The following is a 19,670-nucleotide window of genomic DNA, read 5'->3' on the forward strand; positions in this document are numbered from 1 at the left end:
ATGATAGTTGCAGGGGAGGAAGCATTTAGGAACTGGAGGAAAGCTGTATTCATCGGTGCTACGTCACACCCTGACTGACTCATCTCCTCCCCTAGACCCCTCTGCAAGGGGATCTCCAGTGGCCGACAAATGGGCTTTGGGTCTCCACTCTGCACTTCCCCCTTCATTCACTATAGTAAGATTTTTTTTTCTGATGATCCCTTGTACCTGATAAGAATCATCTTTTAAAGACCCATGATGCCATACTCAAAACAAAAAAACTAAAAAGCTCTAAAGACACTTCTTACAAATTTGACATTAAAATTTAATTGAAGCCAAACTTGTCTTAAATTGATATGAGGTTAATTTTAGTAAATTAATTGTCTAATTTCCTGTTAATATTCATATGTTTCACTGTAAAAATATTTGTATGCCTAATTACACAATGATGTCCCAGACTGCACACAGCATGTATGCACTGTATGACATCTTTAAAGTCCAAATTCTACATCTGAAAGCATGGATGACACCGAAAACTTCAAATAAGGGATTGCAACTCTGTAGTAGACCCTTGATTACTGTACCAACTTGCAATTTTAAAAATTGATTTTGGATATTTGATTTAAACCACATTCACTTTCATCAGACCAATTACAGCTCATGACTACCCTGCAGGACAGGGTAGAACTAGGGGTGGGGGAGCATTGTCAAGACTATAATTCTTTTTAAGTAGAAAGCCTCCTCTTTCTCCTGCGGAGTAGTGGTGGTTTCAAACTGCTGACCTTGAGGATCACAGGCCAATGCATAACCACTACAGCCACTAGGGCTCCTGAAGATCTGATTTAGGAGTATGAAAATACCAGCCAATCAATATATGACATTTTAAAAACTACCATACTTAAAATACAGCATTTTAAAACTAACGTATTTTAAATACAGCATTTTTAAAACTAACATACTTAAAATACAGCATTAACCCTTTGCATAGAGCCATATGCCATGTCAAATAGCTCAAATCCCTTACATTATTTTACTTGCACCTATTACACATTTCACTCACACATTCAGGGAAAATTTCTTTTTTTAAAAACTCCAAACTCACTGCTATCTAGTTAAGTACTGCATATTTCTCTAGCTCTAGCACACACAGATCTAATCATAGATTCCTTAAATCCAAAAATTCTTTAATTCCTCTCAAATAGTTGAAGATATACAATCATTGGAAATATGAGAGCAATGTTATACATACAAAAGATTCAACTTCAATATATCCTAGGTGAAACATGGTTGACCATGCTGAGAATGACAAATTCAAGAGGAATGGTGTCACATTAATCATTAAAAAGGACATTTCAAGATGTATCATGAACTACAATGCTATTTGTGATAGGATAAAATCTATCTACATACAAAGAAATTCAGTCAATATAACAATTATTCAAATTTATGCACTAACCACTAAAATCAGTGACAGAGAAATTGGAGAATTTTACTAATGCTTTCAGTCTGAAGTTGATCAAGCATACACTTATGAGACATTGATAATTATTAGTGATTGGAATGCAAAAGTTGGAAAGTAAGACAAAGAACAGTAGTTGGAAATGTGGACCAGGTGCTCTTCCAACAGTAGTTAGAAAATATGAAACTAGAGATCATATAATAGAATTTTGCAAGACCAGTGACTTCATCGCAAATAGCTTTGTTTGATGAATCAACAGGCAACTCTACATATGGACTTCTCCAGGTGGAATACACAGAAATCAAATTTACTACATCTGTGAGAACAGATGCCAGGAGCCAACCATGGAGCAGATCATCAATGGCTTATATTTAAGTTCAGGTTGAAGCTGAAGAACAAGAGCCAAAATTACAACCTTGAGTACTCTGAAACTTGTTCTTAGTCCTACGGCAGCCAATCAAATGGCAAAAACAATCAAGTTAAAGAGCCAAAGTGAAATTTTCAAAGGGAAGCTGAAGAAGACAAAGTATTAGAATGGAATGTGAAAGACCTAGTTAGAAAGCCAAAGTGGGAGAACAAGCTCAGCACACCTTAAACTGAAAATACTCAAGGAAAAACTCAAGCCTCAGGTTGCACTATTGAAAGATTATCTGAGAAAATATTAATATCAAAAGAAGATGGAAAGAATACACAGAGTCACTGTGCCAGAAAGAACCGGTCGACAGTCAGCCATTTCAAGACGTAGCAAATGATCAAGAACCAACAGTACTGAAGGCAAAGGGGAAGATTCACGGAAGGCAATATCCAGCAGCAAGGCTCCAGAAATTGACAGATTACTCACTGAAATGTTTCAACAAGCGGACAAAGCCCTCACTCATCTATGCCAAGAAATATGAAGGACAACGACAGTCGCAACAGTACATTGTCAGGGCACAGTCAGAGTAAGACTGACACAGTGATTGAACAATGGCTCAGACACGGCAGTGTTTGTGAAGATAGTGCAAGACTGGGCAATGTTTTACTCTGTTAGACACAGGGTTCCTAGAACCAACTCAAAGCATCTAACAACTGTAACAACCTCCACTGCTACCTTCGTGACCATTGTGTAAATCTGGGTAGACTAGAAAAACAAATCCAGGGAGACGCTCATGTGTATATAGGAAAGAACTTTACATACAAAAGCAATTGATATTGAGAAAACATCCCAACCTAGCGCAGATCAAGTCCATAAGTCCAATATTAGCCCATATGTCTGATACCAATCTATAAAGTCCTCTTCAGACTCACGAAACACACTCAATGATGCTGAATACAGGAAGATCACAGGCCAGTGGGTGGGAAGTCTTGTGGCTCCAGTGGCATTGTAAGCATCTCAGTTCTGGCAGGGGTCTCCATATGACTCCGCCAGCTCAGGACCCTAGCCTCCAAATGAGGTCATCAAGCTGTCATCTGATTGACAGGCTAACCTCCACCCCTTCACGCTCTCTTTTTTTTAATCATTTTATTGGGAGCTCATACAGTTCTTATCACATTACATACATGCATACATTGTGTGAAGCACATTTGTACATTTGTTGCCATCATCATTTTCAAAGCATTTTATTTGTATTTGAGCCTTTGATATAGCTCATTTTCCCCCTCCATCTCCCACCCCCCCCTCCCTCACAAACCCTTGATAATTTATAATATATTATTATTATTTCATGTTTTACACTGACTGATGTCTCCCTTCACCCAATTTTCTGTTGTCCATCCCCCAGGGAGGGGGTTCTATGTAGATCATTATGATCAGTTCCCCCTTTGTCCCCTCACCTTCCCCTTACCCTCCTGGTGTCACCACTCTCATTATTGGTCCTGAGGAGTTTATCTGTTCTGTATTCCCTGTGTTTCCAGCTCTCATCTGTACCCATGTTCATTCTCTGGTCTAGCCAGATTTGTAAGTTAGAATTAGGATCATGATGGAGGTGGGGGCGGAGGGGAGGAAGCATTAAAGAACTAGAGAAAAGTTGTATGTTTCATCAGTGCTATACTGCACCCTGACTGGCTTCTCTCTTCCTTGTGACCCTTCTGTACACCCCTTCATTCTTAATACTCAAATTGACAAAGGATTACGTAACTACCACAAGCATCCTTTGTAATTCCATTGTGTCAGATAATCAATTAAATCAGAATACCATTAATAAAAATGTAAGACGCCTATTATCTCTGATAAAGCTGCTAATCAATGTGTATAGGTCTTGTTAAGAGAAAATATGCTTTCTGAAACAAGACTGTCTCAAAGTCATATAGTGATCAGCAGTACAGTTCTTTCACTGTCTCCCTTGACTAATCAAGGCAGAGCATAACTGCCCAGCCCAAGCTCTGCAGAAATACCATTCCGAGTGTCTGCCCTATTCCCTCTGACTTCATGTGTTTTCAAGGCCTGGGCTGGAAAGTGAACAAAACTCAGGAGCACCATAATTTAGGTTAAGGGAAATGTACCGCTTTTGTACTCAGAGGTTAAGCTTATGACATTCAGGTTATATACTTTGTTTAACCTAAAACTCCATCAGCAGAATCCTTTAAGTAGCTCTTCTGGTACACCTAGAATGTTTCAATTAACAAAACCTGAACTTCACACAACTTAAAAATTAGCATATACACTTATAAAACATAGTGCAAGTAAGTTCTAATTAGCCACATAGGAATACAGAGGTGGTACCTAAGTTTAAGTCTAGTCTCTAGGACTTAAGAGCTTGTAACAGTAAAACAGAGTGGCCTCTCCTCTGCAGATTGGCATGGACATTCATTAAAGCACTCGGTCTAAAAGACTGGAAACGTCCTAGCAATGCGGGACTGACTAGAGGATTCAGAACTACAAATGAAATTATTTCAGCCAGCAAAAGTTACCTTTGTGAAGAATATTAAGTGAAATGAAAATAATTACAGTATAACATTAACAGGACAAAGTAGGAAACCAAACTATGCATATACTGTGGTTGGGATTCCATTTAAAGAGAAAGCAGGAAACAAACAGGAAAACCAAGAAGGAAAGGGAAATCCTAAAAGGAAATATAGAAATCTACTAAAATTATTGACATTTATCTCTAGATTTCAGGTTCAAGAGTAAATTTTACTTTCTTTCAGGAACTTTTCTGTGTTGTCTAATTTTCCTGCCACTAAAATATTTTTAAATTCCGTGAGAAAATAATACATGCCACTGTTAAAATTCCCGTGACACTTTCAGTTCACACATTGCAGAAGAAAGACCAAATCACTAGGTCAAGAAGCTCTAATTCTGCAGGACAGTGATTTTGACCAAAAATTATTTTAGTACGAAGGCAGCACCAAGTGCTTACCAAACAGAGTGCACTGGAGAAATGGCTACGAAGATCAAAATGATAAACCTGACTCGAGCGGTTAAAACCTTGTCGGTTGCCACCCCCTCTGGTGCACTTTCAGCCTGATATGGTTTTCAACATTGTCTGTAATTTATTTTTGTTTGTTCAGTTTGGGATTTGTCTCGGATGTGTTATGGCATTGGGGTCACCCTCTTGAAATTTCGCAATGTATTTCTTCTGTTTTTCAGTGTATGAAAGCCAGGGTTGATGAACCTGTAAGGAGAGCTGGTAGAATCAGGCTCTCTGGGGGAACAGTGAGCAGAGGTGGTGGGATGGTGAGGGAGTGGTAAAAAGGAGCTGATGCCAAGGAGCTCAGGAAGGAAAAGAATGCTTTGAAACGGACTGTGCAGCGACTGTACAGCACTGCTCGATGTGACTGAACTATGGGATGATACGGTACTGTGTCAATGCCCAAGAAAATGGTGTTGAAGAAAAAGGATATCGTACCTGCATAGAAATTATAATACTAATAAATACAGTATCTGTGTTATTGTTATAATTTCTTCAATTACTGCTAGACAAGCATTAGAAATCGATGAGACTTTTGACAGTAAGACTAACTTACAGGCTATTCTTGCTTATTGTGGATAAAAATATTAATAATGATAACACACCATCATTATTTGTGTCCAGGCTTTTAAATGCCAGCTTCATGTTTTTCTCATGTTGTTGAAGGTATTGCACAAATTCTTCAAAGTCCAATTGTAAATCTTTGTTGATATCTGCAGCTTTGAAAAATGCCTACAAGAAAAAAGGACGCCTTTAAGAAGACATATAGCAAAATAATCATGCTGCTACATTCACTAACGTTTGCATGTTTCACGCAAACGGATTATTATTTCCTTAGAGTCCATTACCCAAGTTTTACGTTACAGTTACATAGCTAAGTAGCTGTATTTTGGAATCTGTGCGCTACTAGAATTAATGCCATCACTCTTCTGTCCATGTTTCCTACTGCAGAGGCTTACCCACTGCCGTGCTGCTGGAAGCTTGCCACTGATATTTCAAATACCAACCAGGTCACCCAAGGTGAACAGTTTCCAGCAGCGCTTCCACACTAAGAACAGACTACAAAGAAAAATTGGGCTTTCTGCTCCTGAGGGATTAGCCACTGAAACCTTTCAGAAGAGTAGCTGAACATCATCAGATAATGTGCCTGGAGATGAGCTTTCAAAATACAACTGCAGAAGAGCTGCCTCTTCAAAATAGAGTTGACCTTAATGATGTGGGTGAAGCCTAGCATTGAGACCTTCACTTGCTGATGGTGCATGATGTAAAGCGAGGTAAACAGCTGCAAACATCCACTAGTACTCAGAATGTGGAATGTACAAAATGCGGATCTAGGCAAATTGGAAGCCATCAAAAATGGATTGAAACACACAAAGACCAACATCTTAGGCATTGTTGTTGCTGTTGGGTGCTGTGGAGTCAGTTCCGACTCACGGCAACCCTGTGTACAACAGAACGAAGCGCTGCCAGGTTTTGTGCCATCCTCACAATTGTTCATATGTTTGCACCTTAGGTATTCATGGACTGAAATGGACTGGAATTGGGCATTTTGAATTAGACAATCGTATGGTCGACTATACCAGATTGACAAATTCAAGAGGAATGTTGTCACATTCAGCATCAAAATGAACATTTCAAGATCTACCTTGAAGTACAATATTATATATGACACCTACCAATATTATTGATACACCTACCAGGAAGTCCACTGAATGCAACTATTACTGAAATGTACTCATCTACCCCTAAAACTAGTGAGAAAGAAGGAAGAATTCTACCAACTTCTTCAGCTGAAATTGATCAATCATGCGATCTGAGGCATTGGCAATTATTGGCAATTGCAATGAGAAAGCTGGAAACACCGGAAGGAATGGTAGCTGGGAAACACAGCCTTGGTGACAGAGGCGAAGCAGAGCTAAGATAAGATGGAATGTCATAGCCTCAATGATGGACTCACTGATGGTCAGGCTGGTGCGGTACTGGACAACATTTCACTCTATTGTGCACACGCTGGTTATGAGCTGAAGTTACTCAATGGCAGCTGATAAGAGCACCAAAGCTAACATGTAGCAAATGCTCAAAAGACGGTTGTTATGAACGTCAACAGCATTCTCTAGGCATCCCGCAATGTGAAGAAAAGTCCTTAGATATGGGAAGTAAACAAAAGAACAACTAGCATCACTTTGGGCACACGTGCCAGTGGTATTTAGCCAGGAAAATGTATAAGCCAGGAAAGTGTCTGGCAGGTGCCCAAGAAGAGTTATGACTCTCCAGGCCAATATTACCACAGGCAATGACCAAAGGTCATTCTTACACCTGGGAACTAAGGCATGCACCACCATCCCTCGGTCAAAGTCAGCTTCCTTCCTCGTTGTGATGACCGTCTCCCCCTGATCCTCGGACCCGAGAGAGCCTCTCTTCCTCCGTAGTTTCCCATGATTTGGCTTCTGCCTACCTCTGTCTGTGTGCTGAGCACAAAACCTGAGAAGCCAGGCTACATAGAGAAGAATCAAGCATCAGGATTGGAGGAAGACTGATTAACTACCTGCAATATGAAAATGATACAACCTTGCGTGCTGAAAGTGAGGATCTAACATACTTGCTGATGAAATAAAAACTGCACCCTTCGGTATGAATTGCAAATCATTAAAAGAAAACTCAAATTCTCACAACTTGACCATTAGACAACATCAGAATAAATGAAGAAATGGTTGAAATTGTCAAGGATTGCATCACACAATCAATACTCATGGAAGCAGCAGTCAAAAAGGGCTAAGTAGAAAGAAACTGTTTTGAAAAAGATGATGGCAACATATGTGCAGATGTGTTTGGCACAATGGATATATGTATGGGTTGTGATAACAGCTGTAAGAGCCCCCAATAAAATAAAAACTGAAAAAAGAGGCATAGATCATGAGGGTGGAAGGGAGGGGGTAAGAGGAGCTTATTATACCAAGGGCTCAAGTAGAAAATGCTTTGGAAAGGATGATGGCAACATATGTACAAATATGCTAAATACAATTGACGTATGGAATTAAAAAGAAAAGAAATCAAACAACATATTGCATTGGACAAATCTGCATAAGATCTCCTTGAAGTGTTGAAAAACAAGGATGTCGCCTTGAGACCTAAGCTGTGCCTGACCCAAACCAGGGTATGTCCAATCACCTCATGTAGAATTATACTGTCATTCCAAATAATTATGGATCTTATTATTCAACTTTATAATTGCATTAAACATACCTGAAGTAGACAATGAATACCATATCAGAGATTCAAAGCATTTCCCATCAAGGAACCCACAATGTGTGAACTACTAACTAAAAGAGGTGAAATTCTAGCATCTCCCATACCATGATACTTTAAGACTTTACCATGTGAAGTAAGTGTGCATGTTCAGAGGTCACTTAGATTTATCTTTTCATAAAATGATAAGCATAATTTTTTAAAACACACTTTATAGATGTTTGAAGCAGACTCCTACTTCAAAGACACAGTCCATTTCTTGTTCATCTTTGTGCCATTAATACCTACCAGAAATCATAGTGTAATTTCTTTCAAAAACCTACAGCACCATTATAGAGTAGAACAATTCCCAAAGAATTAAGCTCCAAACTGTGTGGATACATCTTTCTCTTGTGGAGCCACTGTGAGGTCAGACTGCTGATCTTCCCATTAGCAGCCAACACTTAACCACAGTGCCCTGAGGGCTCCTTACTAAGTATCTGCTCAATATAAATACAACCTTGAGTGTATTCTACTCCTCCAGAACCGATACAGCGCATTCAATACAAATGACAAAAACCTGATGAGCTGTGGGAGGACATCAAGAGCATCATTCATGAAGAAAGCAAAAGGTCATTAAAACGACAAGAGAGAAAAGATCAAAGTGGATCCAAATGGATGACAAAAGAGACTGCAACTTGTTCTCAATCACAGAGCAGCTAAGGCAAATGGAAGACATGATGACATTAAAGAGCAGGAGAGAAAGTTTCAAAGGGCAGTTTTAGACGATAGAGTAAAAAAATATTATTGTGAAATGGGCACAATGCTAGAGTCACAAAACCAAAAAGAAAGAACATACTCAGCATATTTGGAACCGAAAGAACTAAAGAAAAATTTCAAGCCCTGAGGCACAATATTGGAAGATTCCATGGAGAAAATATTGAACAATATTTTGATGCAGTGTGCGTCAAAAGAAGATGGAAAGAATACACAGTCAATGTACCAAAAAGACCTAGTTGACAATCAACCGTTTCAGAGGGTAGCATATTAGCAAGAAACAATAATAATGAAGGGAAACAGCCAAGTGGCACTGCAGGTATCAGCCAAAAACAAGGCTCCAGGAATGGATGGAATGCCAACTGAAATATTTCAAACGCTGATGAAGTGCTGGAAGCACACACTCATCTATGCCAAGAAATTTGGAAGGGAGCTACTTAGCCAACTGATTAGAAGAGATCCATATTTGTACCCAATCCAAAGAAAGGTGATATATTAAACTAAAAGAACTCAAGAAAAAACTCAAACGCCAAGTTACAATATTGAAAAAGCTTATGGGAAAATACTGAAAGATATAGGGAGGATCAAGCAAAGATGGAAAGTATACACAGAGTCACTCTACAAAAAAGGAATAGTGCGCACTCCACTACTTCAGGTGGTAGCATATGAACAAAACCCAATGGTGCTGAAGGAAGAAGTTCAAGCTGCACTGAAGGCATTGGCCAAAACCAAGTCTTCGGGAATTAACGGAATAGCAATTGAAATGGGTCATCAAGCTGATGAAGCACTGAAAGTACTCGCTCGGCTATGCCAGGAAATTTGGAAGACAGCTACTTGGCCAACAGACTGGAAGAGATTCATATTTTTACCCATTCCAAAGAACGGTGGACCCAACAGAATGCTCAGACTGCACAACTCGATCACTGATATCGCATGCCGGTGAAATTTTGCTTGATAGCATCCAACAACAGTTGTAGCAGTACATTGATAGGGAGTTGCCAGAGGTCCAGGGAGGATTCAAAAGAGGACGTGGAACAAGGGATATCGTTGCAAATGTCAGATGGATTTTGGCCAAAGCAGAGAACAGCAGAAAGGTGTTTACTTGCGCCTCATTGACTAAGGCAAGGTATTGGGTTGTGTGAACCATAATAAACTGTAGAAAACCTTGAGAATAGGAATTCCAGATCACTCCATTGTGCTTAGTTGGAACGTGCACATTGGTCAAGAGGCAGCTGTGAGAACAGAACAAGGGAATACTGCACAATTTGAAATCAGAAAAGGTGTTCATCAGGATTGTATCCTCTCACCATCCTTATTCAATCTGTTTGCTAAACAAATGAAGAAAATGTGGCATCAGGATTGGAGGAAGGCATACTAACATCTTGCAATATGAAAATGATGCAATCTTGTTAGTTGAAAGTGAGGCCTTGAAGCATTTGCTGATGGAGACCAAAGATTGCAGCCTGAAATATGGATTATGACTCAATGTAAAGACGACCAAAATCTTCACAACTGGACCAATAGGTAACATCATGATAAACGGAGAAGAAGTTGAAGTTGTAAAGGATGTTGCATTGCTTGGATTCACAATTAATACTCATGAAAGCATAAGGCAAGAGATAAAAAGATGTGTCGCATTAGGTAAGTCTGTTGCATAAGGACCTCTTTAGAGTATTAAACAGCAAGGCTGTTACTTTGAGAACTGAGGAGCACCTAAGCCAAGCCATGGTATTTCCCCATTGCCTCGTATACATGTGGAAGGTGGACACTGAATAAAAATCGAAGAATGAATGTATTTAAATTGCAGTGCTGGAGAAGAAAATTGAAAGTGCCATGGACTGCTAAAAGGACAAACCAATCTGTTCTGGAAGAAGAGAGATTCGTAGAGGCAAGGATGGCGAGACTTCATCTTACAAACTTTAGACATGTGAGGGGATAGAGTTGTTCCTGGAGGGGACATCATATTGGGTAATGTAGGGACAGAGAAGGAGAGGAAGGCCCTCAGTGAGATGGGCTGATATCATGACTGCAACAGTGGGCTCAGACACGGGAACAATTGTGAGGATGTTGCAGGACCAGGTAGTATTTTCTGTTGTGTTTAAAGTCATTTGGATCAGAACCAATTCAATGGTACATAACAACAACAGCAAAGAAAAGTAACCCATCAGAAGGCTCAAATTATATAACAATATCATTGGCATCATATGCAAGTAAAATTCTGCTCATGATCATCCAACAATGATTGTGACAGTACATTGACAGGAGCTTCCAAAGGTTCAGGTCAGATTCAGAAGAAGATGTAGAACAAGGGCTATCATTTCTGATGTCAGATTGACCGTCGCTGGAAGCAGAGAGTACTAGGAAGATATCTACATGTGCTTCATCGGTTATGTCAAGGCATTGGACTGTGTGGCTCATACAAACTAGAAATAAGCTTGTGAAGAATGGGAATTCCTAAACCCTTCATCGTGGAACCTGTACGTGGAAGAAGAGGCAGTTGTAGAAACAGAATAAGGGAATAATGATGCATGGTTTGAAAACAGAAAAGGTGTGCATCATTGTCACCATGCTTTATCAATCTGTATGCTAAGCAAATCATCACAGAAGCTGGATTTTATAAAGAAGCATATGGCATCAGGATTGGAGAAAGACTTATTAATCGCCTGGGATATTCAAATGACATAACCTTGCTTCTGAAAGTGAGGAGGACTTGAAGCATTTGCTGATGATCAAGGACTGCAGCCTTCAGTATGAATTACAGCTCAATGAGAAGAAAACCAGGATCCTCACAACGAGCCCAATAGGAAACCCCCAGGATGAAACTGTCAAGGATGTCATCTTGCTTGGATGCTCAATCAATGCTCATGGAAGTAGCAGTCAAGAGATCAAACGCTGCATTGCATTGGATAACTTTGTTCTCCAAGACTTTTTTTTTTAAGTTTGAAAAGCAAGAATGTTAACTGGAGAACTAAGGTTCATCTGACCCAAACCATCGTATTTCCAATCATCTCATATGCTTGTAGAAGTTGTACACTGAATAAAGAAGACCAGACCGAGAAGAGTCTGTGCTGACAAAGAATATTGAGGGTACCGTGGACTGACACAATAACAGATATCTATTGGAAGCAGTGCAACCAGATACTCCTGGGAAGCAAGGATGGGGACACTTCACCTCATGTACTTTAGACTTGTTATCAGGTGAGGCCAGTCCCCAGAGAAGGCCCTCATGCTTGATAAAGGAGAAGGACAGCCTCAAAAATATGAGTTGACACTGTCTACAATGGGCCAAACATAAGAGCTCTTGTAAACATGGTGGAGAACTGGACAGTGTTTCTGTCGTATGTAAGGTTGCTATGAGTCAGAATGGACTGGACAGCACCTAACATTGTATATTGGGTGAAGGTTTACAGAGCAAATCTGTTTTACATTCAACAATGTACACCCAATTTGTTTCATTGATTGTAATCCCCACCGTGTAACATCACTTTCCCTGTTGTCTCCGTGTTTCCTGTTGCCATTCTTCTTCTTTCCTAAACTTTTAGAATGTTGTCCTTGTATAAACACTGCCTTTTCCATCTCAAATGACCGACTATTCTAAACATGTGTTCTTCCCCAGTGTAATTGTTTCCTTTACAGCGCTAACTACTGTTTTGCTGAAAATTGAGTCATAGAGGTGGGTTCTGTACAGGTCAGAAGGGGACGAAGGGTCAGAGTTCCATCAGCCTCTAGCTGACCTATAATCCAGGTCTTTTTTACAATTTTGAGTTTGGGTGCACTTTTTTTTTTTTTTTTGCTACTCCACCCACAACCTTCTAATGTTGATCCTTTCACAGCAGTTGGCAGTGGTAGCCAGACACTGTCTAGTTCTGGTCGCAGGGTCAAAGAAGACTGATGTTTGTGGTCCATTAGTCCATTGGATGGATTGTTTCTGTGAGTCTTAGATTTTAATCACTTTTCCTTACTCCAGGCAGAGAGACCATTAGTTGCACTTTAGATGAATACACACAAACTTTTAATATTCCAGTTGTTATATACTAAAGTATAATGTAGAACATTGTCTACGAGAACTACATTATGCTTTTGACCTTGATGCACCCTGAGCTGTGGTTCTAGGACAACAGGCCCACACAGTGATTCATTCCTTCAACATGTTTGGTTACGTCTAAGGCATTTTCATAACTTTGCACCCTGTATGGTCTACCACATTCTTCGCTCTGTTTGTGGCATCGTTCAACATACACATAGAAATAGATACCCTTGGGGGGAGCGGGGAGGGAGGGGAAAAAAGCAGACTTGATGCAAAGGGCTTAAGTGGAGAGCAAATGCTTTGAAAATGATGAGGGCAAAGAATGTATGGATGTGCTTTATACAATTGATGTATGTTTGGATTGTGATAAGAGTTGTATGAGTCCCTAATAAAATGTAAAAAAAAAAGGGATGCTCTTTGTCAAAACTGAACATATTCATGAGTATAATCCCACTCTCCCTCCCACACCCTTTCAGCGCCCATGTCTGTCTATGCATCCTCTCATGTTGCTGCTGTTAGGTGCTGTCTATTTGATACTGACTCATTGCAACCCTGTGCACAACAGAACAAAACACTGCTTGGTCCTGTGCCATGCACGCATAGATCGCATAGATCGCTGTTACTGTAAGATTGTGTATAACAGTAGTGACATTTGTTCCCTTTAAATTTCGCAGTTTTCTCAGTGTCTGTCTTGTCTCCATCATGTTTGCTGATCTCCTTTTTATTGTCTAGGCCTTCTCCCTCACCCAAGTTAATATATATCTCTTTTCTGGTTTGTGATTGTATCTCCCTTCCCCTGGTAGTCAACAACTGTTTCTTTTAGTGTAAAAAACTTTTTTGTGACTTTTTATTTTAGTAACCTCATACAATATTTGTCCTTTTGTGATTGGCTTATTTCACGCAACATAATATCCTCCGATTTAATCCATGCTGAGCATTTCAGAATTTGTCATTGTGTAGCATTCAATAGTTTGCTTATCCTTTCTTCCACTGATGGGCATGTAGGTGTTATGAAGAGCGTTAGGATAGACATGAGTGCGCATGTGTCTGTGCATGTTGTGGTTCTTATTTCTCTAGGCTATATACCAAGTACTGGGACTTTTAGCTCATACAGTATTTCTATCTCCAGCTTGAAGGAAGCACCTAATCTTTTTCTTTTTCCACAGTGGTTGTGCTGTCTTACAATCTCACCACAGTGTGAGGGTTCCAGTCTCTCCCTACCCTTGCCATACTTTTTTAATTCCTTGGTTTGTTTTTATATTTTAACTATGCTATGAGCGCTGGGGTAAGATGGTAACTCTTTATGGGAGTCAGCAAATGGAAATTAAAGGCATCCAGGGCTCAATTTGTAGCCAAATGATAACTCGGGGAACAACGATGCCTGGTGTCTCTGTAGTCAGGCACTGGACTGCTAACTGCAAAGTCTGTGGCCCAAACCACCAGCCACTCTGAGGGAGAAAAATGAGATTTCTCTGAGGAAGAATGATTTACCGTCTAGAAACTATAGGAACTGTAATAGCTGGAATCTATTCAGTGACAGTGGGTTGGGTTTGGCTTTGGGTAGAAGGGGAACCGTAACACTAGGGAGATACATACACCTTAGAATAATCAACCATTTAAGATCAAAAGAACAGCATTTACTCAGGGATAAAATTCAGAAGTGTTATGAAAAACAGAAATGAGATGGGTGATGTTACACGGTAGGGATTGCAATCAATGACATGAAATTAAATGTGTATGAATTGTTGGAGAACTGATTTTCTCTGTAAACCTTCACCCAATTCACAAGTGTTTTTAAAAAGACTGGATCTAGATGTGTTTGTCAATATGGGAGGACTCTCTAATGATAATGAAATTAAATGCCCTGGAAAAATTGATTGTGCTATTACAGTTAGATTGGCTCTTGGAAAGCAAGAAAAAGCAATAATGGCCCACACTAAAAGTAGTGTGGTGGAGTGAAATTTCTTAATAAGGCTCTTCTACCCAAGTCTCTGTAATTCCCACCAAAGGATTGGGTGAGACTATGCAAATGAGGCATGTGTAACACTAATGGGGGACTGGTCAATTTTCACTACCACCCACCACCACCCCCGCCCAGCCCACCTCCCTGACTACAAGCATGAGCCACCTTTGAAACAGCAGTAGAGAAGGGAGATACCCAGGGGACCGTGGAAGAATACATTTAAGACCACCAAGATCGGATGCCTCACAGACCACGGCACAGAGACCCAGAGGAGCAGCACCAAGACTATGAGGAGCTGTCTCTTCATCTGGCCCAAGACCCTGGAACTGTGGAAGTCTGAGATCAAGTGACAAGTGGGTTGCCTTCCTGGCCCATGGAGGCAAAGGCTAGGAGACTGAGGTCCTGAGAAAAACTTGATCACCACCTGGCTGAGAGGTAGACAACTGGAGAGACACATGGCTGCTGGCCGAGACTCCTAACTGTATCCTTACTGTTTGCTGATCATGACTGTGGTAACCTATTGACTTTCCTAATAAGCCCCCTAAATTTTGAGCATTGTCTGTGAGCTCTGTGTGGCCACTGTAATGAATTCTCAAACCCAGCATAGATGTAGCGTGGTGTCAGAGAAACAGCTGGTTTCAGAATAAGTAAAGAAAAATGGAGTGTAGAACAGTCTGAGTTGACCTCTTGGCAATGGGGAAGCCAGAGAAGGACAAATATAGCCCTCGTGCTGTTTACTGCAAGTAAAAATCTCAGAAGCGTCTTGGTCATAGAGAAAGAAGGGATCAAAAATATCGGTAAAGAGGTACACTAGAGTAGACGTTCTATCTAAAACCGACAGCCCAGCAGACTGATAACGAGCTAGAGGATCCGATGGCCACTCAAGCTCACCTGACTGTGGCAACCTATTGGCTCTCCCCAGTCATTCACCAAGGAGTTCAATAATCATCAAGGCACACCTACCCGTGGGAGCTGTCCTCCCTAAACTAGAGGCGATGGTAGAAGATCCTGGAGATGTTATTATAGCAGTGGGATCCCTGGTACCAGTGTGGGTGGTGAGATCTAAAATTATACCAGCCAAAGGCCAGCACTTCACTTCAGAAGCAAGGTGACCATAATGAGGCAGGGAGCGTGACCCACCAGGCGCTAAGAATATTATTACTCGAAAGCAGTATTCCCAGGAGCAAGACAAATGTAGAGCCAATAAATTTACTGCTATATCCATAAAACCAAAATAAATCAAGAGTGGATGGCCAGAAGCCTGATGATCCCCTAAGGGGTAATGATTCTCTGCCCAATTTCCTAACCTGAGTCAGTCCTCAGAACTGGAATCTACTGGCTGAATGAAAAGCCAGGTTTTCCGGAGGAAAACAAACTAGCAAATATCCAGGAACCTAGTCCAATTCTACCCGAAGGGGATCGTGGCCATTAATTTGAATAGCCAAATATTTGGGCAAGGAAAATATTTAAATATTTTTTAAATTATAGCACACATGCTCCGACTTGACCTGGAGCCTCGTATCACATCATAGTTTTCCTGTTAAGTTTCTTCCCTCTTCCCAGAACACCCCCTTCTCTCCCTTGCTAACTTCAGTCCCTGCTTCTATGAATATATTCTCTCCTACCCAGAAGCTAACCCGTTGCGGTCAAGTCAGCTCTAACACATAGCAACCCTACTCAACTGTTTCCAAGCGGAAGCAGACCACCGCATCTTTCGCCTATGACGCAGGATGGTGGGTTCAAACAGACACCCTTTCAATTAGCAGCTGAGCACTTAACCGTTGCATCCCTTCCAGGCTCCCTTCCAGGCAAAATGCTCTGTTCTAAAATCCCAAACTTGATTAAGTGCGTGTCCTTTGTACTTCCACAATAGAGGCCAATGGAATAGAATTGAAAGTTCGGAAATAAACCCATACAATGTATTTTCAACAAAAGTGATAAGTCGATAGAGCGGGGAAAGAATAATCCCTTGGTCAATGGTGCTAGGTCAACTGGATCTTCACATGCAAAGACATTAACTTGGACTCAGGCCTGACACCATATTTTTATAGGATACCAAAGTCCTATGATCCGATAGCAAAGTTAGATATTTTCATATCAGAGGAAGTAAGAAAGGAGTCCAAATATCTCCTCTCACCTTTGAAACAAGTGCTAGTCTGTCCAAAGTCTGGCTGTATCTCGTTCCTTTGTCTATTCCTAGGACTAAATAAATAGCTTCCCAAATAGCTGGCTTGTACAACAAAACAAAAACCAGTAGGTAGTATCTGAAAATGATTTAGCATAGATGGGAGTGAAATCGAATAATTTTCTTTCTCATCATATTCTACTTAGTTTAAAAATAAGTCAGACCAGTCTGTTGTTGTTATTGTTGCTAATTGTCCAATGGACTGTACTTCATGGCAACCCCCTGCGAGACATCCCTAAGTTAGGGGAGGTACAGAAGGGAAAAAACTACAACAGACGTGTGGATACCCAAGCATCAAGGCAGTGATGGGATTCAGCTGTTTTGCACTGGTTTGGGAAAAACAATACATTATTATTATTATTATTATTATTATTATTATTATTATTATTTTACTTCAGAGAGCCAGTTGTTAAAATGGCCCTTCAAATCAGGGTTCTACGGTGTGTGGCTGGACAGCCACCAACTGTGGACATGACAAATGTATATTCCTTACTCTTTTCTAGCTTTTCTCTGTGCAGCAGTGTGTTCGACGTGCCGTAGTAATGTTCATTCCATCCATAGGTATAAAAAAATTCAAGGATTTATGCTTGAAATATTTATTTATTCATTTCATCACATTTGTTATCCTTTTAATGTACTTTTGATGAAATTCTACATTTGTTACTTCTTTGCTTTTGTTACTTCAGGAAACATATAATGTAAAGAGAACATGTGTCAAGCATCCAGAGCCTGACACGCCGTCGTTCCTCTCAGCTTTGTGTTATGCCCCAGATTCCCACGAGATATTATGAGTGAACCATGCAATCCCTGAAAGCTCTCAAAGAGCTAAAAGCACTGTCAGAACACTTGCTGTAAGTCCAGCAAACACGGAAAGGGCTTTTCAAAGATAAACATGAGATGTTCAGAGAAGAGAAGCCGTCTGTATCTAATACATCAAACACAATGACCATTGTCTAATGGGCCTACCTCTAAAGGAGTGGCATCCTACGCCTACAGTGAAAAGATGTTCAGAAGAAAACACACGGCGAATGAAGCGCAGATAAAACCCAAGAATATCGCGAGGATCAAACAGCAATATGAAAATATCTTAAATAACAATTTTATTGGGTTTTGTCAGGTAGTGTTTAGTATTTTTCATGAGCATTTTTAAACCCATAACTTAATCTCATTCTGTGTAGCTCTTTTATTGTTCTTATTTAAGTATGAGCTTTATGAAATCATAAACTACCTGTCCGTAGATCGACTTCTTATACGTGAAACGGTCACCAGGACAGGAGCCAGTTGTTAAATTATTTGAACGTCGCTGGATCAAGGTGCGATCCCAGCTCCATGCTTAAGGTGAATGTCCAAGGGGGGTGGGGAGAGTGGGGGCTTCTCCCCAGCCTTTGAGCCCCAGACACTGCGGGTTCGGTATCTGTTCCATAAGGGCCCAGAAACCCACTCAGCAGTTCCCCCAAAGATCAGGAGAAGGCGTTTGTCAGTGTCACGACGTAGTGACAAAATGTCCAGCGTGTGGGGCCGGGCTGTGTGGTTCTGAGGGCCAGGCGGCCCCTCCCGCCACTCCGCCTGCTCAGCTCTGAAGGGGGGCCCTGCGGCGGGCTGGTGCGGCTTCCCATCACCCCAACGTCCCTCCAGACGCCCCACGCCGCCTCGGTTGGCCCCTCACCTGCTCCGAGCCCGTGGTAAACCAGGCTTCCAAGTCTTTCAGGCCGCGCTGCAGCTCCATGATGTCCACCACGCCGTCCCCGTTGTGGTCCAGCTCCTGGAAGAGGGCCTCGTAGAGGCTGTAGGAGGTGTCCTCCTGGCACGTCGCCCGCGGCAGCACGAAGCCCCGCAGCCAGCGCAGCATGGCCCTTCTGGCGGACGGCTGGGCGCCGCCGGCTCCGAACGCAGGCCTCACGTCCACAGCACGCAACCAATCACCGGCTGCCCTGACGACGCCCACGACGCCCACGACGCCGAGCAGTCGCCGTGGGTGCGTCCGCAGCAACTGCCTGGCGGGCTCCCAGAGAGGCCCTTCGCGGAGCCGCGGGAGGGAGCGCCACCTCGTGGGGACACTGACGGATTCGCCCCACCCCCCAGAACGGCCCCGCCCCGGAAGTTGGACTGTGGTGGCCATTGGCGTGATGGCAAACCGTTTACAGGATCCTAGGGGTCGAGGAGCCCAGGGAGTGGAGGGGACCTTGGGGAAGGGGAGTGCACGCCCCAAGCGACATTGAAAGGGCATTCGGGTGTCTAGAACAAAAATACGTGCCTGCAATGAGGAAGCCACTGGGGGAAGCGGCCACACCTGCATCGGTGACACGAGAGCCCAGACCGGGCCCGGCCCACTCGCCATCTCAGGAAAGCCTGCGCCTTGGGATGCAAACCCTACTGAGCCTGCCGGAGATGATGGAAGAGACGGGGTTTACCCGACTGGCCACAATGTTGATCCTCTCCTCTCTGTTCCCCACCCTCGCTGAGCCCGGGGCCTGCTTTTCCTGGATCCTCACCGCAGCTACAATCGCCTGCCTTCTAAACTCCTCCCCCCCACTCACGAAAGACCCTCGGAAATCCGCCTGTAGTGCTAGGTCCTGGGGAGACACTGTTGGGCATGCCCTGCCGGAACATTCCTGGGCCTCTCTGCACTTTCTCGGGCTTCTTTGTGAGCCTGCGATCTTCTAAGG

General features: G+C 41.9%; 1 protein-coding gene across 1 annotated transcript in view; it reads right to left on the reverse strand.

Annotated features, from left to right (window-relative positions):
* Positions 1 to 19,123, reverse strand: part of LOC142436946 (mitochondrial adenyl nucleotide antiporter SLC25A24-like) — a 67,724-nt gene extending 48,601 nt beyond the window's left edge. Inside the window, exons 1-2 of the mRNA XM_075540272.1 lie at positions 18,671 to 19,123; positions 5,433 to 5,559 (exon numbers count right to left, since the gene is read on the reverse strand). Coding sequence (XP_075396387.1) covers positions 5,433 to 5,559; positions 18,671 to 19,123 — 580 coding nt within the window. The remainder of the gene's footprint in view (positions 1 to 5,432; positions 5,560 to 18,670) is intronic.
* Between the last annotated feature and the right edge of the window lie 547 nt (positions 19,124 to 19,670).

The sequence above is a fragment of the Tenrec ecaudatus genome, chromosome 1, assembly GCF_050624435.1.
Source record: "Tenrec ecaudatus isolate mTenEca1 chromosome 1, mTenEca1.hap1, whole genome shotgun sequence".
NCBI lineage: Eukaryota > Metazoa > Chordata > Mammalia > Afrosoricida > Tenrecidae > Tenrec > Tenrec ecaudatus.